Source organism: Orycteropus afer, unplaced genomic scaffold, assembly GCF_000298275.1.
Source record: "Orycteropus afer afer isolate SDZICR_OR568_19922 unplaced genomic scaffold, OryAfe1.0 scaffold00154, whole genome shotgun sequence".
Classification (NCBI taxonomy): domain Eukaryota; kingdom Metazoa; phylum Chordata; class Mammalia; order Tubulidentata; family Orycteropodidae; genus Orycteropus; species Orycteropus afer.
This window is the reverse complement of record NW_006921741.1, coordinates 7,148,776-7,174,401: the sequence shown is the minus strand read 5'-3', so window position 1 is coordinate 7,174,401 and position 25,626 is coordinate 7,148,776. Positions and strand designations below refer to the sequence as shown.

General features: G+C 38.0%; 1 protein-coding gene across 1 annotated transcript in view; it reads right to left on the bottom strand.

Moving 5' to 3' along the window:
- TMEM135 (transmembrane protein 135) overlaps positions 1 to 25,626 on the bottom strand; it is a 321,242-nt gene that overhangs the window by 191,887 nt on the left and 103,729 nt on the right. The window contains exon 5 of the mRNA XM_007946278.2: positions 16,701 to 16,766. Within this exon, the coding sequence (XP_007944469.1) occupies positions 16,701 to 16,766 (66 nt within the window). The remainder of the gene's footprint in view (positions 1 to 16,700; positions 16,767 to 25,626) is intronic.

The window sequence follows — 25,626 nt, the reverse complement described above, 5'->3', positions numbered from 1 at the left end:
AGACCGACCGCTTAGAACTCAGTTATGTGATCTATCATGGGAACCACCACTCACAACTGGAGTCCAGCCAAGTTGACACATCTTCAACTATCACACACATCAACACAAAGACTTGAGATCAAATGCTTATAGCATTCTTATTTGCAGTGCCTGAAAACTGGAAACAATCCAAAGGTCCATTAACTGGTGAATGGATAAGACAAATGTTATCCACCTGTTATTGTTGTTGTTAGTTATGTGCCATCGAGTCAAATCCAACTCATAGCGACCCCTCCTTGGGTTTCCAAGGCAGTATCACTACGGAAGTAGGATTGCCCAATCTTCCTTCCGAGAAGTGGCTGGTGGGTTTGAACCGTCAGCCGTCTGGTTAGCAGGCAAGTGTCTTAGCCACTATGCTACCAGAGCTCCCTGTTACCCACCTAAGAGAATACTATTCATTACTGTTCCCCACCTAAGAGAATACTATTCAGTAATGAAAAGGAAAAATATCCACTGATATATACTACAACATGGATGAACCTGAAATACATTATGTTAAGTGAAGGAAGTCAGATCCATAAGAACACATACTCTTTTAAGCCCATATATTTAAAATTTATAGAAAAGGCAAATCTATAGAGCCAAAAGAATAGTGATTGGCTGGAACTAGAAGTGGAAAATGATGGCAATAGGTATTGATTAAAACCAAAAACCAAATTCACTGCCATCGAGTCAGATCCAACACATAGTGACCCCTCCTAGGGTTTCCGAGGCAGTATCTCTACAGAAGTAGATTGCCCCATCTTCCTTCTGAGGAGTGGCTGGTGGGTTTGAACCACTAGCCTTCTGGTTAGCAGTCAAATGCCTTAGGCACTATGCCACCAGGTATTGATTAGGGTGATAAAAATACTCTAAAACTTGATTTTTGTGATGGTGCTACAACTGCATAATTGTACTAAGAGTATACTTTCAATATGTGTAATTATGGCATGTAAATTATACTTCAATAAAACTGTTTTTTTAAAAAAAAGGAAACAAATCTGATCAACTTTCCAAGACGATAAGGCATTAAAAAGTTATTATAATCAGGTAAGTTTTTCATTATTCTGTACTCCGGTCATGGACAAAAAATACTTACTAAATGTCATGGTCACTGAAGGAAATAATAAGAGAGGTCATGAAAGCACTATACTAGATATAAGGAAGAACTATTAAAATCAGCACTGCTAAGTGAGATTAGGAATCTCACACAGTATGGAGGGTGTTATGCCCACATTTATATTTTTATGAAAAAGATTTTATGAAGAAACAGAGAAAATGGTAAAATGCTTTAACTTGGAGCAATTTGCTCAGCACAGAAAATTATATGGAACAAAGAAACCAGGAACACCACGATAAAACACATAACAGAATGCAGCAACCAATTCATACTTGTCAATAATTACACTGAATATCAACAGACTAAATACAGCACTCAAGAGATGGAGAGTTGTAGACTGGGTAACAAAACATAACCCACCAATATGTTGTCTACGAGAGACACACCTTAGAGACACAGACAAAAAAAATCAAAGGTTGGAAAAAGATATATCAAGCAAATGGCAACCAAAAAAGAGCAGGAGTGGCAACATTAATTTCTGATCAAATTAACTTTAAGAGAAAAATCACCATAAGATATTAAGAAGGACATTATAAAATGATTAAAGGAGCAATTGAACAAGAAGATTTAACCATAATAAATCTCTACGGACCAATGAAAGAGCCCCAAAATATATAAATCTGACTTTAACAGAATTGAAAAGACAAACAGGTGACTCCACATGCATAGTTGTTGTTGCTGTTGTTGTTGTTGTTGTTATGTGCTGAGGAGTCGGGCCCGACTCATAGCAACCCCTCCTCGGGTTGCCAAGACAGTATCACTAGAAGTAGATTGCCCCATCTTCCTTCCGAGGAGTGGCTGGTGCGTTTGAACCGCCAGCTTCTGGTTAGCAGTCAAGTGCCTTAGGCACTATGCTACCAGAGCGCCCACATGCATAGTAGGAGACTTCAATACACCACTTCCAATGAAAGATAGAACTGGAAAGAAACTCAAAAAAGATGCAGAAGAACTAAACAATACAATCCAGCAACTTGACCTTATAGACATCTACAGAGCACTTCACCCAACAACAGCACAATATACATTCTCTGCCACTGCACATGGAACATTCTCCATGATAGACCATATGTTAGGCCATAAAGCAAGCCTTAATAAATTTAAAATCATTGAAATGAAGATCACAATGCTATAAAATTAGATATCAACAATAGGAAGATCAACAGAAAAAGAGCAAACACATGAAAACTGAACAACATCCTCCTTAAGAACAACTGGGTAATAGAAGAAATAAAAAATGAAATTAAAAAATTCCTTGAATCAAATGAGACTAGAAACACAACATACCAAAATCTTTGGGACACAGCAAAAACAGTGATCAGAGGCCAATTTATAGTAATAAATGCACACATCAAAAAAGAAGAAAGAGCCAAATTCAACACTTAAACCAACATCTCCAACAATTAGAAAAAGAACAGCAAGAAAAGCCTACAGTCACCAGAAGAAAGGAAATAATAAAGATTTGAGCAGAAATACGTGAAACAGAAAATAGAAAGACAATAGAAAAAAATCAACAAGACTAGAAGTTGGTTTTTTGAAAAGATTAATAAAATTGACAAACCACTGGCAAATTTAACAAAGGAAAAGAGGAAGAGAATACAAATAACATGAGTAAGAAACAAAATGGGAGACATCACAACAGAACCAACTGAAATGAAAAAGATAATATCAGGATAACATGAAGAACTGTACTCCAACAAATTTGAAAATCTGGAAGAAATGGACAGATTTCTAGAAACACACTACTTACCTAAACTGGCACAGACTGAGGGGGAAAGGTAAACAGATTCATAACAAAAGAAGAAATTGAACAGGTCATCAAAAAAAAAAAAAAAATTACCAACAGCAACAAAAAAAAAAGTCCTGGCCCAGACGATTTCACTGGAGAATCTACCAAACATTCAGAGAAGAACTGACACCAATCCTACTCAAACTATTCCAGAACATAGAAAAAGATGAAATCCTCCCTAATTCATTTTATTAAACAAGCATATCCTTGATACCAAAACCAGGCAAAGACATCACTCAAAAGAAAAACTACAGACTAATATTCCTTATGAACACAGATACAAAAATCCTCAACAAAATACTTGCCAATAGAGTTCAACAACATATCAAAAAAGTAATTCATTGTGACCAAGTGGAGTTCATATCAGGTATTCAAAGATGGTTCAACATTAGAAAAACAATCAACATCATCCACCACATAAATAAAACAAAGGAAAAGAACCACATGATCATATCAATCAATGTAGAAAAGACATTTGATAAAATCCAACACCCTTTCCTGATAAAAATTCTCAGAAAAAAATAGGAATAGAAGGGACATTTCTCAACATACTAAAGGGCATATATGCAAAACCAACAGCCAATATTATTCTCAATGGAGAGAGACAGAAACCATTCCCCTTGCAAATGGGAACCAGACAAGGATGCTCTCTATCACCACTTCTATTCAACATTGTACTACTGGAAGTCCTAGCCAGGGTAATAAAGCAAGAAAGGGAATCAAAGGTATCCAAATTGTTAAGGAAGAAGTAAAACTATCCCTATTTACTGATGATATGATCCTATACCTAGAAAATCCAAAGAACTCAGCCAAAAAAATCTACTGGAACTAATTGAGAGATTTAGCACAGATACAAGACAAAACATACAAAAATCAGTTAAATTCCTCTACACCAACAAAGAGATTGCTGAAAAAGAAATGAGGAAATCAATACCATATACAATAGCTACCAGAAAAATAAAATACTTGGGAATAAATCGTATCAGGGCCACAAAATACCTGTACAAAGAAAACGACAAGAGACTACTTCAACTTGAAGCAATTTGGGGTAGCCAAGGCATAAACACCCTTATTGGTTTTGAAGACTTTTAGATCAATTCTGATTCTGCTTTTAAGTATTCTTTCAATTTCATGACCTTAGAATCCATTTTCATAAATTATATCAAAAGCATGGTTGCCATGTATATTATACTAAAGCCAATTCTGCATTCAGCACTGGCAGAAGCCACACTTCAAACAATAAAAGAAAAGGAAGAAGGAAGTTAGCATACGCTAGGATTCATTTTTTTTTTTAACTTGTATGCTTTTCTTTTCCCTCTTGCTATTGTCCTTTCTTTCTCCTCTTAAAACTACTCTCCTGAAAAAAGAGGTGTCCATATGTACAAGCCATTCATCACCACCTCCCATTCATTCACTCCTCACCCCATTATAATCTGACTTTAGTTCCAATCATTAGACTACAACAGCTTCAGCAAAGGTCACCAAACCATTAAGACTTTTTTCAAATCACATTACTCTTCATGCTACCTAAACAGCATTTCCTTCAATTCTAGAGTGTGTGAGAATTTATGCATTCTCCTATTTGAAATTAATGACATCTCTTCATCATTAAAGGAGATCTGGTGGCGTAATGAGTAAGGCATTTGGCTGCTAACCAGAAAGTTGGCCATTCAAACCCATCAGATGCTCCATAGAAGGAAGACAAGGCAATCTACATCTGTAAAGATTTACAGTCTTGAAAGCCAATGGGGGTCACTGTGAGTTGGAATCGACCTGATAGCAGAGGGTTTGGGGTTATTTTTGTTTTCTTCATCATTAACTACAAATCTTTACGGACCTACCACATCTCAACTGAACTATCTCCAACACCTACCACTGTATAGAAAACTCACCTACTGAAAACAGAGCCAAGTGTCAACAGAAAGAAAAAGATGTAAAAAAAGAACAAAAGGATATAAAAAGAAAATGGCAGCAATTACACTGGATGTATGCATGTGTATGCATGTGTATAAAATTAAACTTCTTCAGTAATACAAAAAGTTTACTTGCTGCTTAGCTCACCCCAAAATTATACACAAAGATTAATTTGTTAGATTGTATGCAAAGAAACATTTTCTAAATATCCAAAGGCTTTATTTTCAAACTAGAGACTCTATTTTCTAACACATTCAATCACATTTAGCTATACAGCCAAAGCAGGCAAGTTTAAGTTTAGTGGGCAGTTAGTGTGAGGGGAGATAGTTGGGAATGGCCTTACCTATTTGGAAATAATTGCTTTCCTGGCCTAAAGCTCTTCCTATTAGGATCAAAGCAAAATGATGTTATCTTAAGAACCTTTCCAATTTTTGAAAAATAAAACCTAAGTGTTCCACCGTTAGATATTATCTAGATATTATTTGTTTTGTTTGAGGACAAAATTATGGCACATTTATTTTCATATTTAAATCAAAAGCAGCGTTACTATTATAAAGAAAATAAGGGTATTTCAAAAGATAACTATCTCAATATAAAAAGGCACATACAGAGTTTGTATAGACAAGGCCACCAAGCTTCAGCACAGTGATCTTTTTTAAATCTCAGATTAGCCTTTGGCCTTCTCTGTCCCAAAATTTTCCAAGTAAGCTGTTCATTCACTTAGGAATATGAAATAATGCCACAGCACATAACTTGATGAGCTGCTTAAAGCAGATTTAGTGACAAAGTATTCCAATAAGAATAAACTACACCCTCTGAAGCTCAATGTTTTGTGATACAATTCTGGCATGGCTTCTACATTTTCTAAGCACCTGTCAAAATATAACATGTGTTTTGATTACTGGATTGGAGGACTGAAAAAAAATATCATGATGTTACTTAGGCCAACTCCTGTCTCTGGCAGTTCAACATCTATACCATTCAGATTGGTGGCTATTAAATAATACAACTTTTTTAAACGAACAAGATAGCAATCCCACATCCTCCTTAGAAGCCTCCTTTAATGTTTCATCATCCTGAAGTGATGAGCAGCAGCTCCAGTTACCTCAAAATTTCTGTTCTGCAATCAACACCGATTTCTTCTCACTACGCTGGAGATGGGTTGGGGACTTCTGTGTATATGCCTACTCATTAGGCTTTAATTCTTCTCCTTTCTCTGTAAATCTCTTCTCATTCTGACTTCTCTCTCTGGATGCTCTCCCCGTTTTCCCCAAATCTTTTTTTTTTTTTTTTTAAAAAAAGCAATATTCTAGCTGCTCCATGAAAGGAAAAGCATTAGAATTAACTTTTCTAAGCTAAATATTAATAGATTATTTCTACAGTTTATCAATAAGCATACAATTTGGAAATCAATGGGGGGAGGCGAACACATTTGACAGAGTTATTCTGGAAAATTTGAAAGTTGTCAGAATTCTTTCTCTTTATTTCTGTAGCTGGCATGGGAATTTGGGAGAATATTAACATTAGCACAGTATATGTCAATGGCAATGGACATGTATAAGATATCTCAATATATTCTTCCTGTTAAAATGTAATACACAGCAAATGTTATTTTTACTAAGTAAAGCAAAAATGACAACACATTAATATATGTATATAATATATATCCTGTCTTATTGCAAAAGAGAGAATCCAATTTTCTTTGACAGGATAAAATAAATTTTTGGTCTGCATTTCTGAGAGGTCAGTGTCTCACCATTCTCATTGGAACTTTTGCCCAACTAAGAGTTGAAATTATCAGAAGAACTAAACATGACTTTACCCTGGTTTGCCAATAGTATTCTTATGTTTGTACATGTCTGTTTTTCTAGCATTACACGTGCCAGTTCTATGTTTATTCTGCTTATACTAATAGAAACATAATCAGTCAAATTTGAGTAGTATCCAGCAAGTTTGTAACTAATCATATATTCTACATATTACTAAAATATTGGCACTAGACAGCAGAGGGCACTGGTACTATGCTGTTGTTGTTGACTATACGCTGACCTAAATATCATGAGTCATACAGGAAGGAAAAGGTAATTCAGCAGTACCAAAAGCACTGCTATTAATGCAGTGATGGATCAAAAATATATAAATTCTGTCTATCTGCATTTCCAATTTTCAGTTCACACACTTAATTATAACAGCAATCCAAGTCTCAATATATTCACACTAATCTAGAAAATCTACCACTTGTCTGTCAGTTTGTTGTACTGTGGTAGCTTGCATGTTGCTGTGGGGCTAGAGGCTATGCCACTGAAGGAATTGGTGAAAAACAAGGCTACTGGAATTGAAAGAATTGTCACTGAGATCTTTCAATGAATGGATGCCCCACTGGAGGCACTTACTCATCTACACCAAGAAACCTGGCTACTTGGCCAACTGATTGGAAGAGATCCATACTGGTACCCATTCAAAAGAAAGGTGACCCCACAGAATACAAAAATCATCGCACAGTATCAATATCACATACACATAAAATCTTGCTGAAGATAATTCAAAAACAGTTGCAGCAGTATATTGACCAGGAACTTCCAGAAATGCAAGCTGGATTCAGAAGAAGACATGGAACAAGAGATATCATTGCTGATGTTAGATGGACCTTGGTTGAAAACAAAGAATACCAGAAAAATTTTATTTTTGTTTGCTTGTGCTTTATTGAGTATACAAAAGCATTCAACTGTGTGGATCACAGCAAATTATGGGTAACATTGAGAAGAATGGGAATTCCAGAACATTTAATTGTGCTCATTAGCAATCTGTACATGGACCAGGAGGCTGTAATTCAAACAGAACAAAGGAATACTGCATGGTTTAAAATCAGGAAGGGAGTGGGTCAGAGTTCTATCCTTTCACCATATTTATTCAATCTGGTTGCTGAGCAAATAATCTAAGAAGCTGAACTATGTGAAGTAGAACACAGCATCAAGATTGGAAGAATGCTCATTAACAACCTGTGATATGCAGATGACACAACCTTGCTTGCTGAATGTAAAGATGATTTGAAGTGCTTACTGATGAAGACTGAATACTATTACAGTCTGCACCATGGGTTACACTTCAACATAAAGAAAACTAAAATTCTCATAACTGGAGCAATAAGGAGCATCACAACAAATGGAGAAAAGACTGAAGTTATCAGTGATTTCATATTATTTGTATCCATGATCAATACCAACAGAAGCAGCAGTCAAGAAATGAGATGACATATTGCACTAAGCAAATTTTCTGCAAAACATCTCTTTAAAGTGCTGAAGAACAAAGACATCTCTTTGAAAACTAAGGTGCACCTAACCCAAGCCATTGTATTTTCAATTGCTTTATGTGCTTGTGAAAGCTGGACAATGAATAAGGAAGACCAAAGAAGAGTTGATGCTTTTGAGTTGTAGTGTTGGTGAAGAATACTGAAAGTACCATGGACTGCCAGAAGAACTAACAAATCTATCCTGGAAGAAGTGCAACTACAATGCTCTTTGGAAGTGAGAATGGCTAGACTTCGTCTCCACCTACCACTCTGGTCATGCTGTCAGAAGGGGCCATTCCCTGGAGAAGCATATCATGCTTGATAAAGTGGAGGATTAACAAAAAAGGGGAAGGACCTCAATGAGATGGATTGACACAGTAGCTGCAATGATGGGCTCAGATATATCAAGGATTGGGAGTCTGTTGTAGGACCAGGAAGTGTTTCATTCTGTTGTACACAGGGTCACTATAAGTTGAAGCCAATTTGACAGCACCTAACAGCAACAACAACAATATAGAAAATACTTCATTGTATTCAATTAAATAAAAAATTGATATCATCTTGAGGTGCAGTAAATTACTTGGTATGGCTTTTCCAGACATCAGTCTTTGTAAATTCCCTGGTGGAATTTACCATGAATGAGCAACTGAGGAGCTCCTGATTGTTAAAATTATCTACCTGGGGTATTTCTGTTGCGAGTGGCATGAAGTAATCTTCTGGGAAGTTCTCTCTCTCTCAGATGTACAGAATTCTGATCTTGGGATTGGTTAGTCCGGTCATTCGGCCAGGCTCAAAAGCCCTCCTAGAGGCACAAGGAGTCTCTATGACTGCTGGCTGAGAAAGACATGCTGCTGAGAGAAATGCACTCCTGAGACATGAGAGACACATGCTGCTGAGAGACACGAGAGACATGCACGGCTGAGAGAGAGACATAAGAGACACCCACTACTGAGAAAGTAATGTACTACTGATACTGAGACTCCCAGCTGCTGAGTGAGACAGCCAGCTGCAAGAGACTGAGTGCATTTCTGAATTTGAATTGCAGTCTGGTGCTTCCCCAATAAACCCCATAATCTGTGAGTTCTGTGTGGCCACTGCAACAAATTATCGAACCCAGCAGAGAGGTGGTGGGTGCTGGGGAAGGAACAGGTGGTGAAAGGGCTGGAGGGAGGCAGCATGTCTGGCCTTGCAGGAATAGGCCTTGGGCTACTGATGGTGATTCTGCCTTCCTCTTGTGGGGTTAGAGGAAGTAAAAAGATGCGGCCTCCCTGCCCCATTGGCACATTTATTATAGGCTTATTTTGTATCAGACATTATGCCACTTGTCTTATACAAGTTATCTAAATTTATTTCTTACAAAGCCATGCATTATCCTAGTATCTGCTTTTATCGGTATTTATAGAAGACACTGAACTACAAGCTCCTAAAGGCAAGTGATCAACTCAGCAATTAGTTTATATGCTTCCCAAAAGCAGAAACCATATTACCTTTGTTTGCATGTAACTCTATCACACCTAATATACTGCTTGCTGTTGGTTACTATCGAGCTGATTTCAACTGACAGCACTCCCATGTGACAAAGTAAAACTGCCCATAGAGTTTTCTAGGCTGTACTTTTTAGAGAAAACTGCCAGGTCTTTTTTCTGCAGAATCTCTGGGTGTGTTCAAACTACCTACCTTTCAGTTAACAGCCAAGCAGAAGTGAAGGGAAGGGAAGAAGGGGCACCAAATTTGATTCCAGCATCACATCATTACCACCTTTAAGATGCTCTCAATATTATAAAAAGTTAAGGAAACGTTTATGTTGTTGTTGTTGTTAGGTGCCATCGAGTCATTTCTGACTCAAAGAGACCCCATGCACAGCAGAACAAAACACTGCCCGATCCCGCACCAGCTCCAAGATCCCTGCTATACTTGAGTCCATCATCGCAGCCACCATGTCAATCCATCTCGTTGAAGGCCTTCCCCTCTTTCGTCGACCCTCCACACTACCAAGCATGACATCCTTCTCCAGGGAATGGTCCCTTCTGACAGCATGACCAAAGTAGGTGAGATGAAGTCTGGCCATTCTCACTTCCACGGAGCATTTCAGGTGCACTTCCTCTAGGACAGATCTGTTAGTTCTTTTAGCAGTCCATGGTACTTTCAGCATTCTTCGCCAGCAAAACAACTCAAAAGCATCAACTCTTCTTCGGTCTTCCTTACTCATTGTCCAGCTCTCACATGCATACGAGGTGACTGGAAATATCATGGCTTGTGTCAGGAGCACCTTAGTCCTCAAGGAGACATCCTTGCTCCTCAGCACTTGAAACAGTTCCTTCGCGGTTGACCTTCCCAGTGCTACACGTCGTCTAATGTCCTGACTGCTGCTTCCATTGGCATCAATTGTAGAACCAAGCAACGAGAATTCTTTGACAATCTCAATCTTCTCTCCATTTATTGTGATACTGCTCATTGGTCTAGTTGTGAGGATTTTTGTTTTCTTTATATTGAGACGTAATCCATACTACAGACTGTATTCTTCAACCTTCATCAGTAAGTGCCTCAAGTCATCCTCACTTTCAGCAAGCTAAGTTGTATCATCTGCGTATCTCAGGTTGTTAATGATTCTTCCTCCAATCCGGATGCCACATTCTTCTTCATATAGTCCAGCTTCTCAGATTATTTGCTCAGTATATAGATATATAAAGGAAACGTTTATACAGGGAAGGAAATGTTCTTTTTTGGTTACCAGAGATGGGAGGGAAGGGGAAGGGAGGAAAATAGATGGATAGTTAAGAGAGAGATGTTGATATGCATGAAGGGAAAAGCAATATAACAAAAGTGTGTGACTAGCACAGTGTCACTGAGGAAAAGGAAGACACAGAAAGTGCACAAGAGGTGCAGGCAATAAAGGTATACACAATACCGTATTATCAGTAACAGCACATATTAATATACAGGAGGATACACAGGTAGACAGGCAAGAAGATCAGGTACAGATAGGCAAATGGGAATATACCCATGACCATGCATAGATCTGACAAATGCCCCTACATATGTATTTGTATGGGCTATAACAATGTCCATAAACAGTGTAAAGCTAACAGGGGGCAAAATTAGGATAACTTCTTAGTCATAACTAAACACCTTGAGGGAGTAACTCACTGGGCCTGTAGGCTGGGGACCATGGACTCCAAGGACATCAAGCTCAGTTGGCACAACACAGCATACAAAAATACTGTTTTTTATCTTACTTCAGTGAGTAGTGACTGGGGTCTTAAAAGCTTGTAAGCAGCCATCTGAGATGCAACTACTCATCTCATCTTGTATGGAGCAAAGAAGAGTGAAGAAAATCAAAGACACATGGAAACGGTCACTCCAAAGGACTAATGGATCATGAGAACTTCAGCCTATATGACCCTAAAACCAGAAGAACTAGATGGTGACTGGCTACCAATGTCAACTACTCACAAAGGGATCAAAATTGGAGATCTTGGATGGAGTGGGAGAAAAAAATGTGGAACAAAATTACTGGTCAGAGAGAGACTAGTGGAACCCCCAAGACTATGGCCCCAAGTCACCCTTTGGGCTTGGAAGTGAACTCATTCCAGTGGCTTAACTCTCTGCCAAACAACAGACAGGCCTACAAGCTGAGCAACTACACTTGGATAATGCATTCCTTAGAACAATCAACCATGACAGCATCTGCACAGGGAGAAAGGTAGGGAGGCAGGAGTGCATAGGCAAGAAAAACACAGGGAAAAGGTAACCACAGGGAGGAAGTGGGAGGAGAGGTATTATAATGTGAGGAATGTAATCAGTGGCACAAAACATGTATGAGCTATTAAATATAAAATGAATCTGCTTTGTAAACTTTCACCCAAATCATTATTAAAAGTTTAAAAAACAGATACTTGAAATAAATATTTGTTCATTTCATTGGACCTTACAAGTACTGCCTAAGTCATATGACTGTTAACCAGAAGGTTGGCAGTTCAAACCCACCAGCCACTCCATGGAAGGAAGACTGGGCAATCTACTTTTCTAAAGATTTACTGCCTCAGAAACCCAAAGTGGGTTGCTATAAGTCAGGGTCAACCCAATGGCAGAGAGTTTTGAGTTTGGTTAGTTAACAGCATTCTACTAGAAACCAGGCCTCAGAGACTTCACTATTTGAAATACTAACACTTCGCTTATTAAGACTTACATCTTTTCTGTGGCAGTATTAGAAGAAAAACAGTAAAATTAAAAAAAATTAATAATAATAAATGTACTTTTTTTAAAGATAGAATTTTAAAAATACAGAAGTATGAATAGCTCAAAAGACTGCAATCAATGCCACTAAATTGTACATACATAAACTGCTGAACTGATCTGTTTTGTTGTATATATTTGCAACAATAAAATAAATAAAATAAAAATACAAAAGCATGAGTTAAATGAAAGGTTTACTTCTAAGTTTCCTTGTTTAAAGAATTAACATTCAACAGCAAGAAAGAAAATAGTTAGGTTCTTTAAGAATATTAAAATCAAATTAAATGCTATTTTTTTTTAATTGTGATTTGGGTGAAAATTTACAGAGCAAATTCACTTTCCATACAGCAGTTCACATACACTTTGTCTCATGACATTGACCACAATTTACCACAATGCAACAGCTCCCCTCCCACTTCTTCCCCATAGTTACCTCTTTCCTGTGCCGATCTCTCCATGCACTCCTGCCCCCTGAGCTATCTCCCTGTGCATAAACAACCCTTCTTTCTCCCATGATTATTCTCTCCAAGGAGTGTATCTACCTCAGGGAAATATTCAACTCATATGCCTGTCTTTTGTTTGGCTGGAAACCACAGGTGAGGGTTCAATTCCAGACCTGAAGGGCAGCTAGGGGCCATAGTCTCAGTGGTTCCACCAGGCTCTATCGGACCAGCAAACCTGCTCCCCACCCACTTTTTTTTTTCTCCAAATGATTTTGAGTTTTGTCTACATTGTTCTCCCTCTCTATCAAGGATCTCCTACACAAATCCCCTTCCAAATGGATGACAGTGATAGCCGGGCACCATTTAGTTCTTCTGGTCTCATAGTCATATAGGTTGCAGATCGGATGGTGTACCAGTCGCTAGGACTAATTGTTTCCATGACTTTTTGGTTTTCTTCATTCTTCTTTGCTCTGGACGAGGAGAGACCCTCGTTGCATCTAGATGGCAGCTTGCTAGCTTTTAAGATCCCAGTCACTACTCACCGAAGTAGGATATGGAACAATGTTTTGTATAGTATGTTATGTCAATTGAGCCTGATGTGCCCTGCGACTATGGTCCCAAGCCCGCAGGTTCAACTACTCAGTCCCTCTGGGTAGCTGGCTGTGACCAAGCAGTGACCATAACCTTGCTCACTGTCAGCTCTACTATACACCTGGGAATTCTGATCATTCACATAAACTTATAGGACCATTGTCTGCCAACCCTATATGTGTTCTTGAATACACTCTCCACTTCTTAGACATAGCTAATAGTTAGGCCTGTCCACCCATCTATCCACCCGTATACCCATGTTTGCCTTCACTGACAATGCAGTACTATATGTGCAAAAGGTGAATGCTAATTTTTAATATAATTTCAACAACATGGGAAATGTATCTTAACTGAATAATCAAGTCACTTGCTAAATAAGAGCAAATATAAAATATGTAAATGTTGTATCCTCTTCAAGTATTTTTTAATTCATAAAAAATTTTATGTCAAAAATATATCGTTTTATAAACTTTGTAATTTTGAAATGCTGTAGCACTGATATTTATAGTTATACATATAAATCTATAAAAACATTTACACTGAAATTGATTTAATCAAAGTAATATTTGTCACATAAATACTTTCTAAATAAATCTATTACACATTCATCAGGCATATAATGAGATGTGCCAGGCATGTGCTAAACCTGAAGAAACAGAAATGCATAACAAGGAACTCTCACACTGAAGCAACCATATTGTTGTTGTTGTTATGTGCCGTCAAGTCGGACCCAACTCATAGTGACCCCTCCTTGGGTTTCCGAGGCAGTATCACTATGGAAGTAGATTACCCTGTCTTCCTTCTGAAGCAGCAACCATATTAGCATTGAATATTCTAAGTTCCTTATGTAAAGCATGCTCTCAAAACGCAAAACAAGTTTCCATGCAAAATACCTAATACCACGCACTAACATAAAACAAAAGTAGGTACAGGGTCAAACTCCACATCCATCTTGCCAAAACAGCAACAAACAATGCTACTGGTATTCTATTTCATATACAAATCTACTTCTCTATCTATTTAGTCTTATTCAAACTGTACATTCCTTACATTTAAAGAAAAAAGAAGATTCAGAAACACTTTTCTAGAACAGTGGCTTATAAGAGTGGCTAAGCATTAAAATCAGTGGATATTTTAAAAAATTTAAATACTGGAGCCCCAAGCTATTCAAAGTCATTGAGGATGGACCCCTGGCAACTACTTTTTACAGAGCTCCACTGACAAGTCTGATACACTGCCATGGTTAAGAACTATGACTTGAAAGGCCTAACGTGAAAGGATATATACAAAGCTGCCTGGCAGTAGAAAATGTTGAAGCTGTTCGGGATTTTAAAGATCATATAAACTCAAAACCTAAAATATGAATCTGAACTTTTGAGCAGTTAAGTAAATTGCCCAAGGTTACATGGCTAATAAGGAGGAGAACTCAAGTCAGAGTAGACAAGTGCTCTTTCCACCACTCAAGTCTCATTTTAGACAGTTAAGGTGAAACAATGCTCCTCAGAAGGAAGAGTGGGCAATCTACTTCCCTAGAGATACTGCCTCAGAAACCCAAGGAGGGGTTACTATGAGTAGGGACCAACTTGACAGCAATGAGTTGTTTTTTTTTTTTTTAAAAAAAAGCAAGTTGGTCCCCTAGAGCATCTAGGTTAACCAGTGGTCCCTGGACCAACCTCCAGTAATTGGGGAGATATGGATCAAAAGTGAGCTGCTTTAACTACTTCCTCCCCCAAAGTAAAAGATGTATATAACACAATATGTGTGGAGATGCTCAGATGATTACTTACATGACTGTCTTAAACACATTTTCCCAAACCTCTTTTTCTTTTTTAATTTTTATTTTTGCAGGGTTTCCTCTCCTCCCCTTCCACCCCTAGTAACCAACAAAGTTTCCCAAATCTCTTGTAGGAAAAGATAGAAGTTCAAAAGTTCATTCCCCACCTATGTTAAAATACATATTAATTATTAAAATCTGAAATTCATTTTTGAACATTCTAAGCAGGTACATATAACTGATGATATTAATACAAATATTTTCTAAAAATAACACCATATATTTCAGTTTGTAAGATTACAAAGAAATCAATTAACTCTTTCTTCACAAAAAAATATACAAATTAATAGTGAAGTGATTTTCCAATATAAATTAAATATTTAAAGGGTATGTACCTTCCAAATGATTGTACAGTTCAAATAACTGCTACAGAAATACAGACAGAGATGAAGTAATTCAGTGAGGTCTAGTAAATGTTGAACAATCACAATACAATGACTATAATTTATAGAATACAGTAGCACTTAACTCCTTAGATATTCACTTACTTACAAACTCCCATTATTAAATATTTAGGTTATTGAATTGTAAATATTACACTAAATAACTAAATACATGAATATAGAGCACTGTATTTTTTCCTTGAGTACTTGCTAATAGAATACAAAAAAAATAGGACAATATGACATGTCTGACCTAAACCTAATCATGATTTTTGAGGGAATGAATTAAAAAAAAACAGACAAAATGGTAATCAGGCTGGTAATAATTTTGGAGTGGAAATTATTTCAGGTGGTAGAAAAAAAAATTTTTTTTTTAAGAATTGGCAGGAGCATTTACAAATATTAAAGATTACAATCTACATCTTAATTGAGCCTCAGAAAGCACAGGCTCTCTTACTCTCTCGCGCCCTAGCTTGCTTACTCTCTCTCTCTGCCTATGTTAAATGTCGACATTTCAAATTATTTTATCCTAAGAAATAAGTATCAGATCTGTATAACATAAAATAAGAAGAAAGAAAATAGTAAGGGATTATTTTTATTACAGGGTTCTACGGGCAGGAGTTATTACTAAAATGAAATGTCATTTTAACAATGAAAATAATCGATAGTCAAAGATTAAAAGGTTCACAAATTAATTTTCAACCCAATATCTGATTCCATTTAAGAATTAAAACAGATTCACATAGCAGGCACATCCAGTATTATGTAAATCAGGCATTTCTCAATTTGCTACTTAACCAAAAGCAGTTGCCATGGGTCTGACTCTGACTCATGGTGACCCTATGTGTGTCAGAGTAGAATTATGCTCCATAGGATTTTAATGTTTCTGATTTTTCAGAATTAGATAGGGAGCCCCTTCTTTGGAGGCACGTCAGGTGGAAATGAAACTACAACCATTCAGTTAGATGCCAATCATGTTAACTATATGTACAACCAAGAAATGACTTATTACAGAAAGCATCATAGAATTTACCACATTTTATATTTAAAAAACAACAAACTATCATATCAATATTGTCATCTTACTTCTCCATTTCTTAATGTTGTGATGGTTCCTCTTGCTACACCCATTCTAAATAGTGTTTCTGTGGCCTGTGGATAAAAAATTAAAAACATGTAATTTACAATTTGTATCAACTATTAGTTACATCCCAAAAATACGAAAAACATCCACTGCTATCACATTTCCAATACTTCCAGAGAAGCATCAATAAGGTACAAAAAGACCTAGAAGCTCAGAAAAGATACCACAAAAATATTATTTCCAGACTCATTTAATGTTATCAGAAGCTAAAATTGAACTGTTTAAAAAGGCTATTTTGACATGCTGGCAGGCTTCCAGGTCTACAGTTTCAAACTAGTTCACTTACATAAGGTTAAATATTAGTATGATGAACAAAAATGAAGTACTTGGATTCAATTCAGAATTGATCACTTATAATTTGAAGTTTCCATTTGAGTTCAGTTCAAACCACTTAACTGCTACAGAAATACAGACAAAAAATGAAGTGATTCATGAGGTTATGTATTAAATAACAAACCAAAATATTATTGCTGTTTCCAGTGATACCCATCTTGCAATGCCAAGAAATTAAGATGTTAATAAAACATGACTTAGTATTGTATCCAAAGAATATGTAATGGAAAGCCAATTGACACACTGTAGAATAGTATAACGAAGAAAAAGAAAAGATTAAGTGATGTGCTAACCTAGCACTTATTCACCCATTCAACATTTCCAAAACACTGCAAAAGGCACACTGAAGGAATTAGAGGTACAATGAATTAAAAATAGCCCCTACTCTTAAGGAGTTTACATTCTGAGAGAGGGTAGGTGTGAAGAAACACGTAAATAAATAAGTCATATAATGATAAAAATAAAACATGGTAAACATTTGAAGAATAATCAAGAGGAGGGAGTATTTTAAGTAGAGTATTTTATATTAAGAACATAGTAAACATGTTGTTGTTGTTGCTGTTATGCGCCGTCAAGTCGGACTCGACTCATAGCGACCCCTCCTTGGGTTTCCAAGGCAGTATCACTACAGAAGTAGGATTGCCAACCTTCCTTCCGGGGAGTGGCTGGTGGGTTTGAACTGCCAGCCTTCTGGTTAGCAGTCAAGTGCCTTAGGCACTATGCTACCAGAGCTCCCATAGTAAACATAGTAAACAAAAAAATTCAACAAAATTTTGGAATAGAGACAAAGGGTAGCTATAACTTAACTACCTGCAGAGGGAAGAAGTCAATCAGGAAGTATACTAATTTGTTCAGCAAATCCTTAGGAAATGGATGTATTAATAGAAAGGATCAGAAAGTCAGAATATGGGTAAGGCTGAAAATGGGGCATTAGCTGAAAGACAGTATTAAAAGTAGTCAGACCCCCCTCTTTTTGCCTGTCTAGCCAGGAAACTGACTTATGGAAGACTAAGTCAAAGTGTGTGCACAGCAAACGTAAAGACACCACTCACTCATAACTCTTCCTTACCCACTGTCTCTTTCCATGGTTGGGATCTAAGAACACTGGAACCATGCATGTAGCCCAACTTCTCTCCTATTCCCAAGGTAGGTGATTAGAGGATCCCTTTATAGGAAATCAAATCAACTCAAAGGAAAATACCCACAAGAAACTAACCTTTGGAAATCACACATACAAATACGTAGCTATGACCTGTGAATCAAAACACATAGAACTTCCAATACGCTTTTAAATGCCTCACTTTTAAATAAAAAGAAAAGAATCACTAAACATTTTAAAAACACCTCTAACATTAAAAAAAAAAAAAAAAAGATAAACAGAAAAGAAACAGGGAGTGAGTAAAATGAAGAATGTGGTGGGGGGAAAGAAGACTTAAAAAAAAAAAAATAGACACAGACTGCAGCCATAATATTAGAGTAGGATGCATGAGAAAAGAAACAACCTAGAAAACTGATGGAGCTTCTTAAAAGTTATTAATAGCAAAACTGCCAACTTTAGCAAAAAATAAATAAATAATCCAGATAAAGTGGAGGATTCTTCCAGGAAGTAGAACAAAAAGACAAGCAAACAGAGTAGAGGAGAGAAAATACACAAGATAATTACTCAATACAAGGACATGAATTTCCAAAATGAAAGTGATGAATACTCATTAATAAATTTTAAAGAGCCACAATTAAGTCATATTATCATGAAATTTCATTATGCAAAGGATCAGAAATAACACCATCAGATTGGTCAATAGTAACACTTGCAACTAGAAGACAACAGAATACTGCCTGCAGAATTTGGGAGGAAAGTAGTTTCCCACATAGAATTTTATATTAGGTAAATAATCAAGTATAAAGACAGAATAAAAACATTTTCCGATATGCAAGATCTACAAATAATTACTTCTGAGGCATTCTTTCTCAAGAAGCCACAATCAGTAAAATATTAAGTAAATTAGAAAAAAAGATGACAAGGAAACCAACAAAGAGGAGAGTCAAAGTGAAGCCTCAAGCAATCAAACTAGACTAGGATGATAAAGTTATCCAAATAGGTGGTTCCAAAGGAGGAAAAATATAACTGAGAGATTACTGCATGTCTTTAACAATAATGAGAGGAATATTACAACCTGTCACAAAGTTAAGAATGGGTTAGGGATATACACAAAGAAAACTTAATAGAAAGTGAGGCCAATAGAAAGCCCTGGACAGAATGGGAGAAAAAATATAGAACAAAATGAAAAATCATTAAAAAAAAAAAAAAAGACCTGACTTACTGGTCTGATAGAGACTGGTGGAATCCTCAAGACCCCCAAGACCGTGGCCCTTAGACAACCTGGAGTTGAATCAGCTCTCTCTCTTTCAGACAAATAATAGGTCTATAAGGTGGACAATAACATCCATGAAAAGCATACTCCTCAGAACAATCAACCATATGAGACCAAAAGAGCAGGATTTGCCCAAAAACGTAGTTCGCAAGACAGGAAGGAGCAGGAAAGAGAGATGAATGGAAACTAAGAAAACAGGGAGGAAGTGGGAAGAGTGCTATTACACTGAGGAGAATGCAACTAATATCAGGAAACAAAATATGTATAAACTGTTGAATAAGAAACTAATCTGCTCTGTAAACTTTAACCCAAATTCCAATTAAAAAACATAAAGTGAGGCAATTGTTAACTATGAAAAAATGTAAAGTAGCTAAAGAAATCTTACAATGACTCAGCTAAGAACAACTGAACGGTAGCTACATAGTTGAAATACAGTAAGTATTAACAACTATTGTAACAAAATTCATGTGCTACCATATTGAAAAGATCTCTACCCTCCTCTTCAGCGTGTAAGAAAACCAAAATCTCATCTATCATTGTAGGAAGTCAGTATTGTGTTAAATTAAACCCAAAATAGTAGTGCAAGGATGTTAACATAGAAAAAAGAAGTAAGTAACAAAAGAAACAAGGAAAGTATATGCAAGAGGTTGCCTCTGAGTTGTGGACGTCAACTGGTAGAAATAATGGAGCAGACTACTAATGTTTTTCTATTAGTCTTGCAGCATACTACCACTGGATTGTTTAAAGTGTCTAGTAATATATCAGACAGTACTTGACTGCTATTCATAAGGTTCTCATGGCCAATTTTTTCAGAAGTGGATGGCCCCACCCTTCTTCCCAGTCTGTCTTAGTCTGGAAGCTCCACTGAAACCTGTCTACCATGGAGGACCCTGCTGGTATTTGAAATACCCGTGGCACAGCCTCCAGCCTCACAGCAACGCATGAATCACCAGGGTATGGCAAACTGAGAGATGAGTGGTGGATTATTTAAAGTAAGTACATAGAAATCTTTGATTAAACATTTCTAAAACTTTTCAAGAAGTAATCAACAGCGTCCAGTTTTGCAGAGAGGCTCAAACAGTTTACAGTTTTAATAGACTATTATACGCCCATTCCTCAATTATCAACATGGTTAGGTTCCAAAGACCAGGTCATTTTTCGAAAATTGATGATATGTGGAAATGGAGGATAATCACATCAGATCACAAAATGGAGGATAACTATATCATTGCTGTTGTTGTTGTTGTTGTTATTTGCCGTCGAGTCGGCCCCGACTCATAGCGACCCCTCCTTGGGTTTCCGAGGCAGTATCACTATGGAAGTAGGATTGCCCAACCTTCCTTCCGAGGAGTGGCTGGTGGGTTTGAACCGCCAGCCTTCTGGTTAGCAGTCAAGTGCCTTAGGCACTACGCTACCAGAGCTCCCAACTATATCATTACACACCTGCCAAATCACATCATTAAATAATGTAACTGCCAAATTACATCATTACATAACTGCCAAATCACTGAGAATCATAGCCCACCCAAGCTAACACATAACCTTAACCATCACAACGTTAATTTCTCCTCACACCTTGGCATTTGTTACTGCCAAGCATACATCATTAGTAAGCAAAATAGTCAGATAGTAGAATTTTTACTATTGCTATAAATGTAAAATGTCAGCTAATGAGACCGTCAAAAAGTGAGGATTAGGTGTTTATCAAAAGATAGTTGAGGACTGAATGAAAATATAAAGTCGAACAGTGAAAGTAAACTTCTCTTTCAAAAAATTTGGCAATATAAATAAGGAATGAGGTTGAATAGCTGCTAGAAAGAGAAGCAGAGTTAAGAGAAAATTTAGATTAGAAGAGATGTAAACAAATTTTTAATGGATAACAAGAAGTAGACGATAAGGTAGAAGAAGTTAGATACAGGAAGGAAAAAGGACACTGACTAAGGAAGATTCCTGTAGGATCAAATCTGTAGCAAATCTGTTGCTGTTACTGTTGTACGCTGCTGGCGAAGCAGCCCCCGACTCATGGAGACCCCATGTGGTACACAGTAGAACTGTTCCATGGGATTTTCCTGGCTGGAATCTTTATAGAAGTAAATTGCCAGGCCTTCCTTCCGCACAGCCACTGGGCAGGTTTGAAGCACCAACCTTTCGGTCAGCAGCCAATCACAAACTTCTTGCACTACCCAGATTCCTTCAGCAATCTGTTAGCCTCTGGTAAATGAGAGGAGATAAAAATATAGGTCAGCTGGTGGCTGAGAAGAGGAGCTTCGGTGGCGCAGTGGTTAAGGCATTTGGCTGCCAGCAAAAGGTCAGCAGTTCAACCTCACCAGCCACTCCATGGGAGAAAACTGAGGCAGTCTCCTTTTGTAAAGATTATAGCATCAGGCTTGTCACCCCACAGAGCAAGAAAGCTGAGTGCCTCTGAGCAGGAGGCTTGGTAGAGTGGGGTGCACGAGGTATACCTATCAGCAGAACTAAAAGAGTCTTGTAACACTTGCCCAAACAGAGCAGAGCCAGGCTGAGAGGCTAACGGCCAAAGTGAAGCATGCCTGAGGGCATGACACAGGGGAGACTGTACTGATGGAAGAATTGTATACTTAGCATGTTCCTGAACCTGAATTTGTAAACTGTTACTTTCCTAATAACCCCATAATTGTGAGTATTGCCTTTGAGTTCTGTGTGGCCACTACAATGAATTATCAAACCCAGCAGAGAAGTAGAGAGTGTCATGGGAGGGACAGTTGATGTCAGAAATGGCAAAAAGGTTAGAGGGTGGCAGCATGTCTGACTTCCACCTTATAGTGATCAGCCTTGGGCTGCTGATGGTGATTCTGCCTCCCTCTCACGAAGTTAAAGGAAGTCAGAAGAGGATGCCATCTCCATGCTCATTTTGCACTAATACACTGATAAAATACACTTCCTTAAAATAAAAAACCTTTTACTCCTGTAGTGATACTGCCTCGGAAACCCAAGGAGGTGTCGCTATGAGTTGGGTTCGACTTGATGGCACATAACAACAATTTGCTTTTCAAAGGATTCAAAAAACTGAAAAAGCCACAGATTCAGAAAACATTTGCAAATATACATATGACAAAGCACCTGCACACAGAATACATAAAGAACTATTAAAACTCAAATGAAGAAGATGCACAACTTGGAAAAAAAGAAGAGTTAAGTCACTCCACAAAAAAAATCTACACACACACATATATATTTGTGTGCGTGTGTAAGAATGGACAGAAGCTCACAAAAAGATACTCAGAATCATTAGTCTTCAGGGAAACACAAAACCAAAGGAAGAAACCATTTCCTATGCCCTCAATGGCTAAAAGTAAAGGGAATGGTAATACCAAGTGATAGTGGGAATGTTGAGCTACTGGAACTTCCATGCACTGCTGATGAAAATAAAAAAATGGTATAGTCACTTTGGAAAACAGTTCACCAGTTTCTTAAACATACAATTACCACAAAATCCAGCTATTCCTAGATATCTATCCAACATAAATGAAAACATTCATAAAGAGTTGTATGTAAGTGTTCAGAGTAGCATTATGTGTAATGGTCAAACCGGAAATATTGCAAATGTCCATCTGCTAGTGAATAAACAAACTATGATATATCTACAATATGGAATCCTACTCAGCAATAAAGAGGAACAAAGTACTGATACATGTAATAACGTGAATAAATCTCAAAAAAAAAAAAAAAACTCCGCTGAGGTACAGAAAACAAAGATGAACACTTTGGCACATACAGTGCTGCGTTGTCAGTGAAAGCAAACGGGTACACTGGTGGATAGGTGGACAGGCTAACATACGTATGTCTATGAAGTGAGGAATGTAATGGTCCTATAAATGTATTTGTATGATCTGTAAGAATTCCCAGGTGTACAGTAGAGCTGACAAGGGACATGGTTGTAGTCACTTCTTGATCACTGCCAGCTACCCAGAGGGACCGAGTAGTTGAACCTGTGGGCTCAGGACCATAGTCGCAGGGGACATAAAGCTCAATTGGCATAACATACTACACAAAACACTGTTCCACCTCCTACTTTGCTGAGTAGTGACTGGGATCTTAAAAGCTTCCAAGAAACCATCTAGATACAACAATGGGTCTCTCCTCATCCAGAGCAAAGAAAAATGAAGAAAATCAAAGATTCATGGAAACAATTAGTCCAAGTGACTGGTATACCATGCAATCTGCAGCCTATACGACTATGAGACCAGAAGAGCTAGATAGTGCCCAGCTATTACTGTCAACCACTTGGAGCGAGATCTATGTAGGAGATCTGGGATAGAGAGGCCGAACAATGTGGAACAAAACTCGAAATCATTTGGAAAAAAAAAGGCAGGGACCAGGTTTGCTGGTTTGATAGAGCCTGGTGCAACCACTGAGACTCTGGCCCCTAGCTGACCTTCAGGTCTGGAATTGAACCCACACCTGTGGCTTCCAGCCAAACAAAAGACAGGCATATGAGTTGAACATTTACCTGAGGTAGATACACTCCTTGGAAAGAACAATCATGAGAAAAGGAAGGGCTGTTTATGCACAGGGAGACAGCTCAGGGGGCAGGAGTGCATGGAGGGATGGACACAGGGAAGAGGTAACTACGGGGAGGTGGGAGGGGAGCTGTTGTATTAGGGTAAATTGTAATCAATGTCATGAGACAAAGTGTATGTAAACTGCTGTATGGAAAGTGAATTGGCTCTGTAAATTTTCACCCAAATCACAATAAAAAATAAAAAATAACTCCGTTGAATGCAAGGAACCAAATTCAAAAGACTAAAAACTACATGACTCCCCTTCTGATCTCTAGAAAAGGCAAAATTATGATGATAGAAAGCTGTTTAGTGTTTGCTTGAGGTCCAGGACATGTGGAGAAGGAACTCACAACCAAGTAGGAAGGGGAAACTTTTTAGGGAAGATAGAAATATTCTAATTCTGTATTATGGTTGTAGTCAAATAACTATAAACATTTGCTAAAACTCATCAAGGAGCTCTCGTAGTGTAGTGCCTAAGGCACTTGACTGCTAACCAGAAGGCTGGTGGTTCAAACCCACCGGCCACTCCTCAGAAGGAAGGTTGAGCAATCTACTTCCGTAGTGATACCGCCTCAGAAAACCAAGGAGGGGATGCTATGAGTCAGGACTGACTCAACGGCATATAACAACAACAACAAAACTCATCAAACTGTACACGATGACATTTTATATATGTAAGTAAAGCTTGTTTGTTTTTTAACAAGAGTATACATTCCTTCCTTATCAAAAAAGCAGTTCTCAACTACTTAGTAACTTACTCTCTAGTAATTATTCAGAAAAACCTGGGTACTACCCCAATGGAAATGCTGCTGTTGTTAGGTACCATCAAGTAGGCGCCAACACATAGCAACCCTATGTACAACAGAAAAAACACTGCCCAGTCCTATGCCAGCCTCACAATCTGTTATGACCAATAGGGTTTTCACTGGCTGATTCTGCAGAAGTAGATCACCATACCTTTCTTCCTAGTCTGTCTTAGTCTGGAAGCACCACTAAAACCTGTTCAACATCCTGTTGTTGTTGTTGTTGTTGTTATGTGCCGTCGAGTCGGCCCTGACTCATAGCGACCCCTCCTTGGGTTTCCGAGGCAGTATCACTACGGAAGTAGGATTGCCCAACCTTCCTTCCGAGGAGTGGCTGGTGGGTTTGAACCGCCAGCCGTCTGGTTAGCAGGCAAGTGTCTTAGCCACTATGCTACCAGAGCTCCCTGTTCAACATCCTATCAACATGCAAACCTTCAATGACAAACAAGTGATGGCTGTCCTAAGGTGCACTGGCAGGTAATCAAACCCTCCTGCATGGAAAGCAGGAATTCTACCACTGAACCACCACTGCCCTCATCATGTTGTTGTTGTCGTTAGGTGCCGTTGAGTCATTTCCGACTCATAGCGACCTCATGCACAGCAGAACGAAACACCACCCTATACTGCACCAGTTCCATGATCCTTGCTATACTTGAGCCCCTTGTCGCAGCCACCGTGTCAATCCATCTCATGTCAATCCACCTCATCGAAGGCCTTCCCCTCTTTCATTGACCCTCCACCTTACCAAGCATGATATCCTTCTCCAGGGAATGGTCCCCTCTGACAACATGACCAAAGTAGGTGAGACAAAGTCTGGCC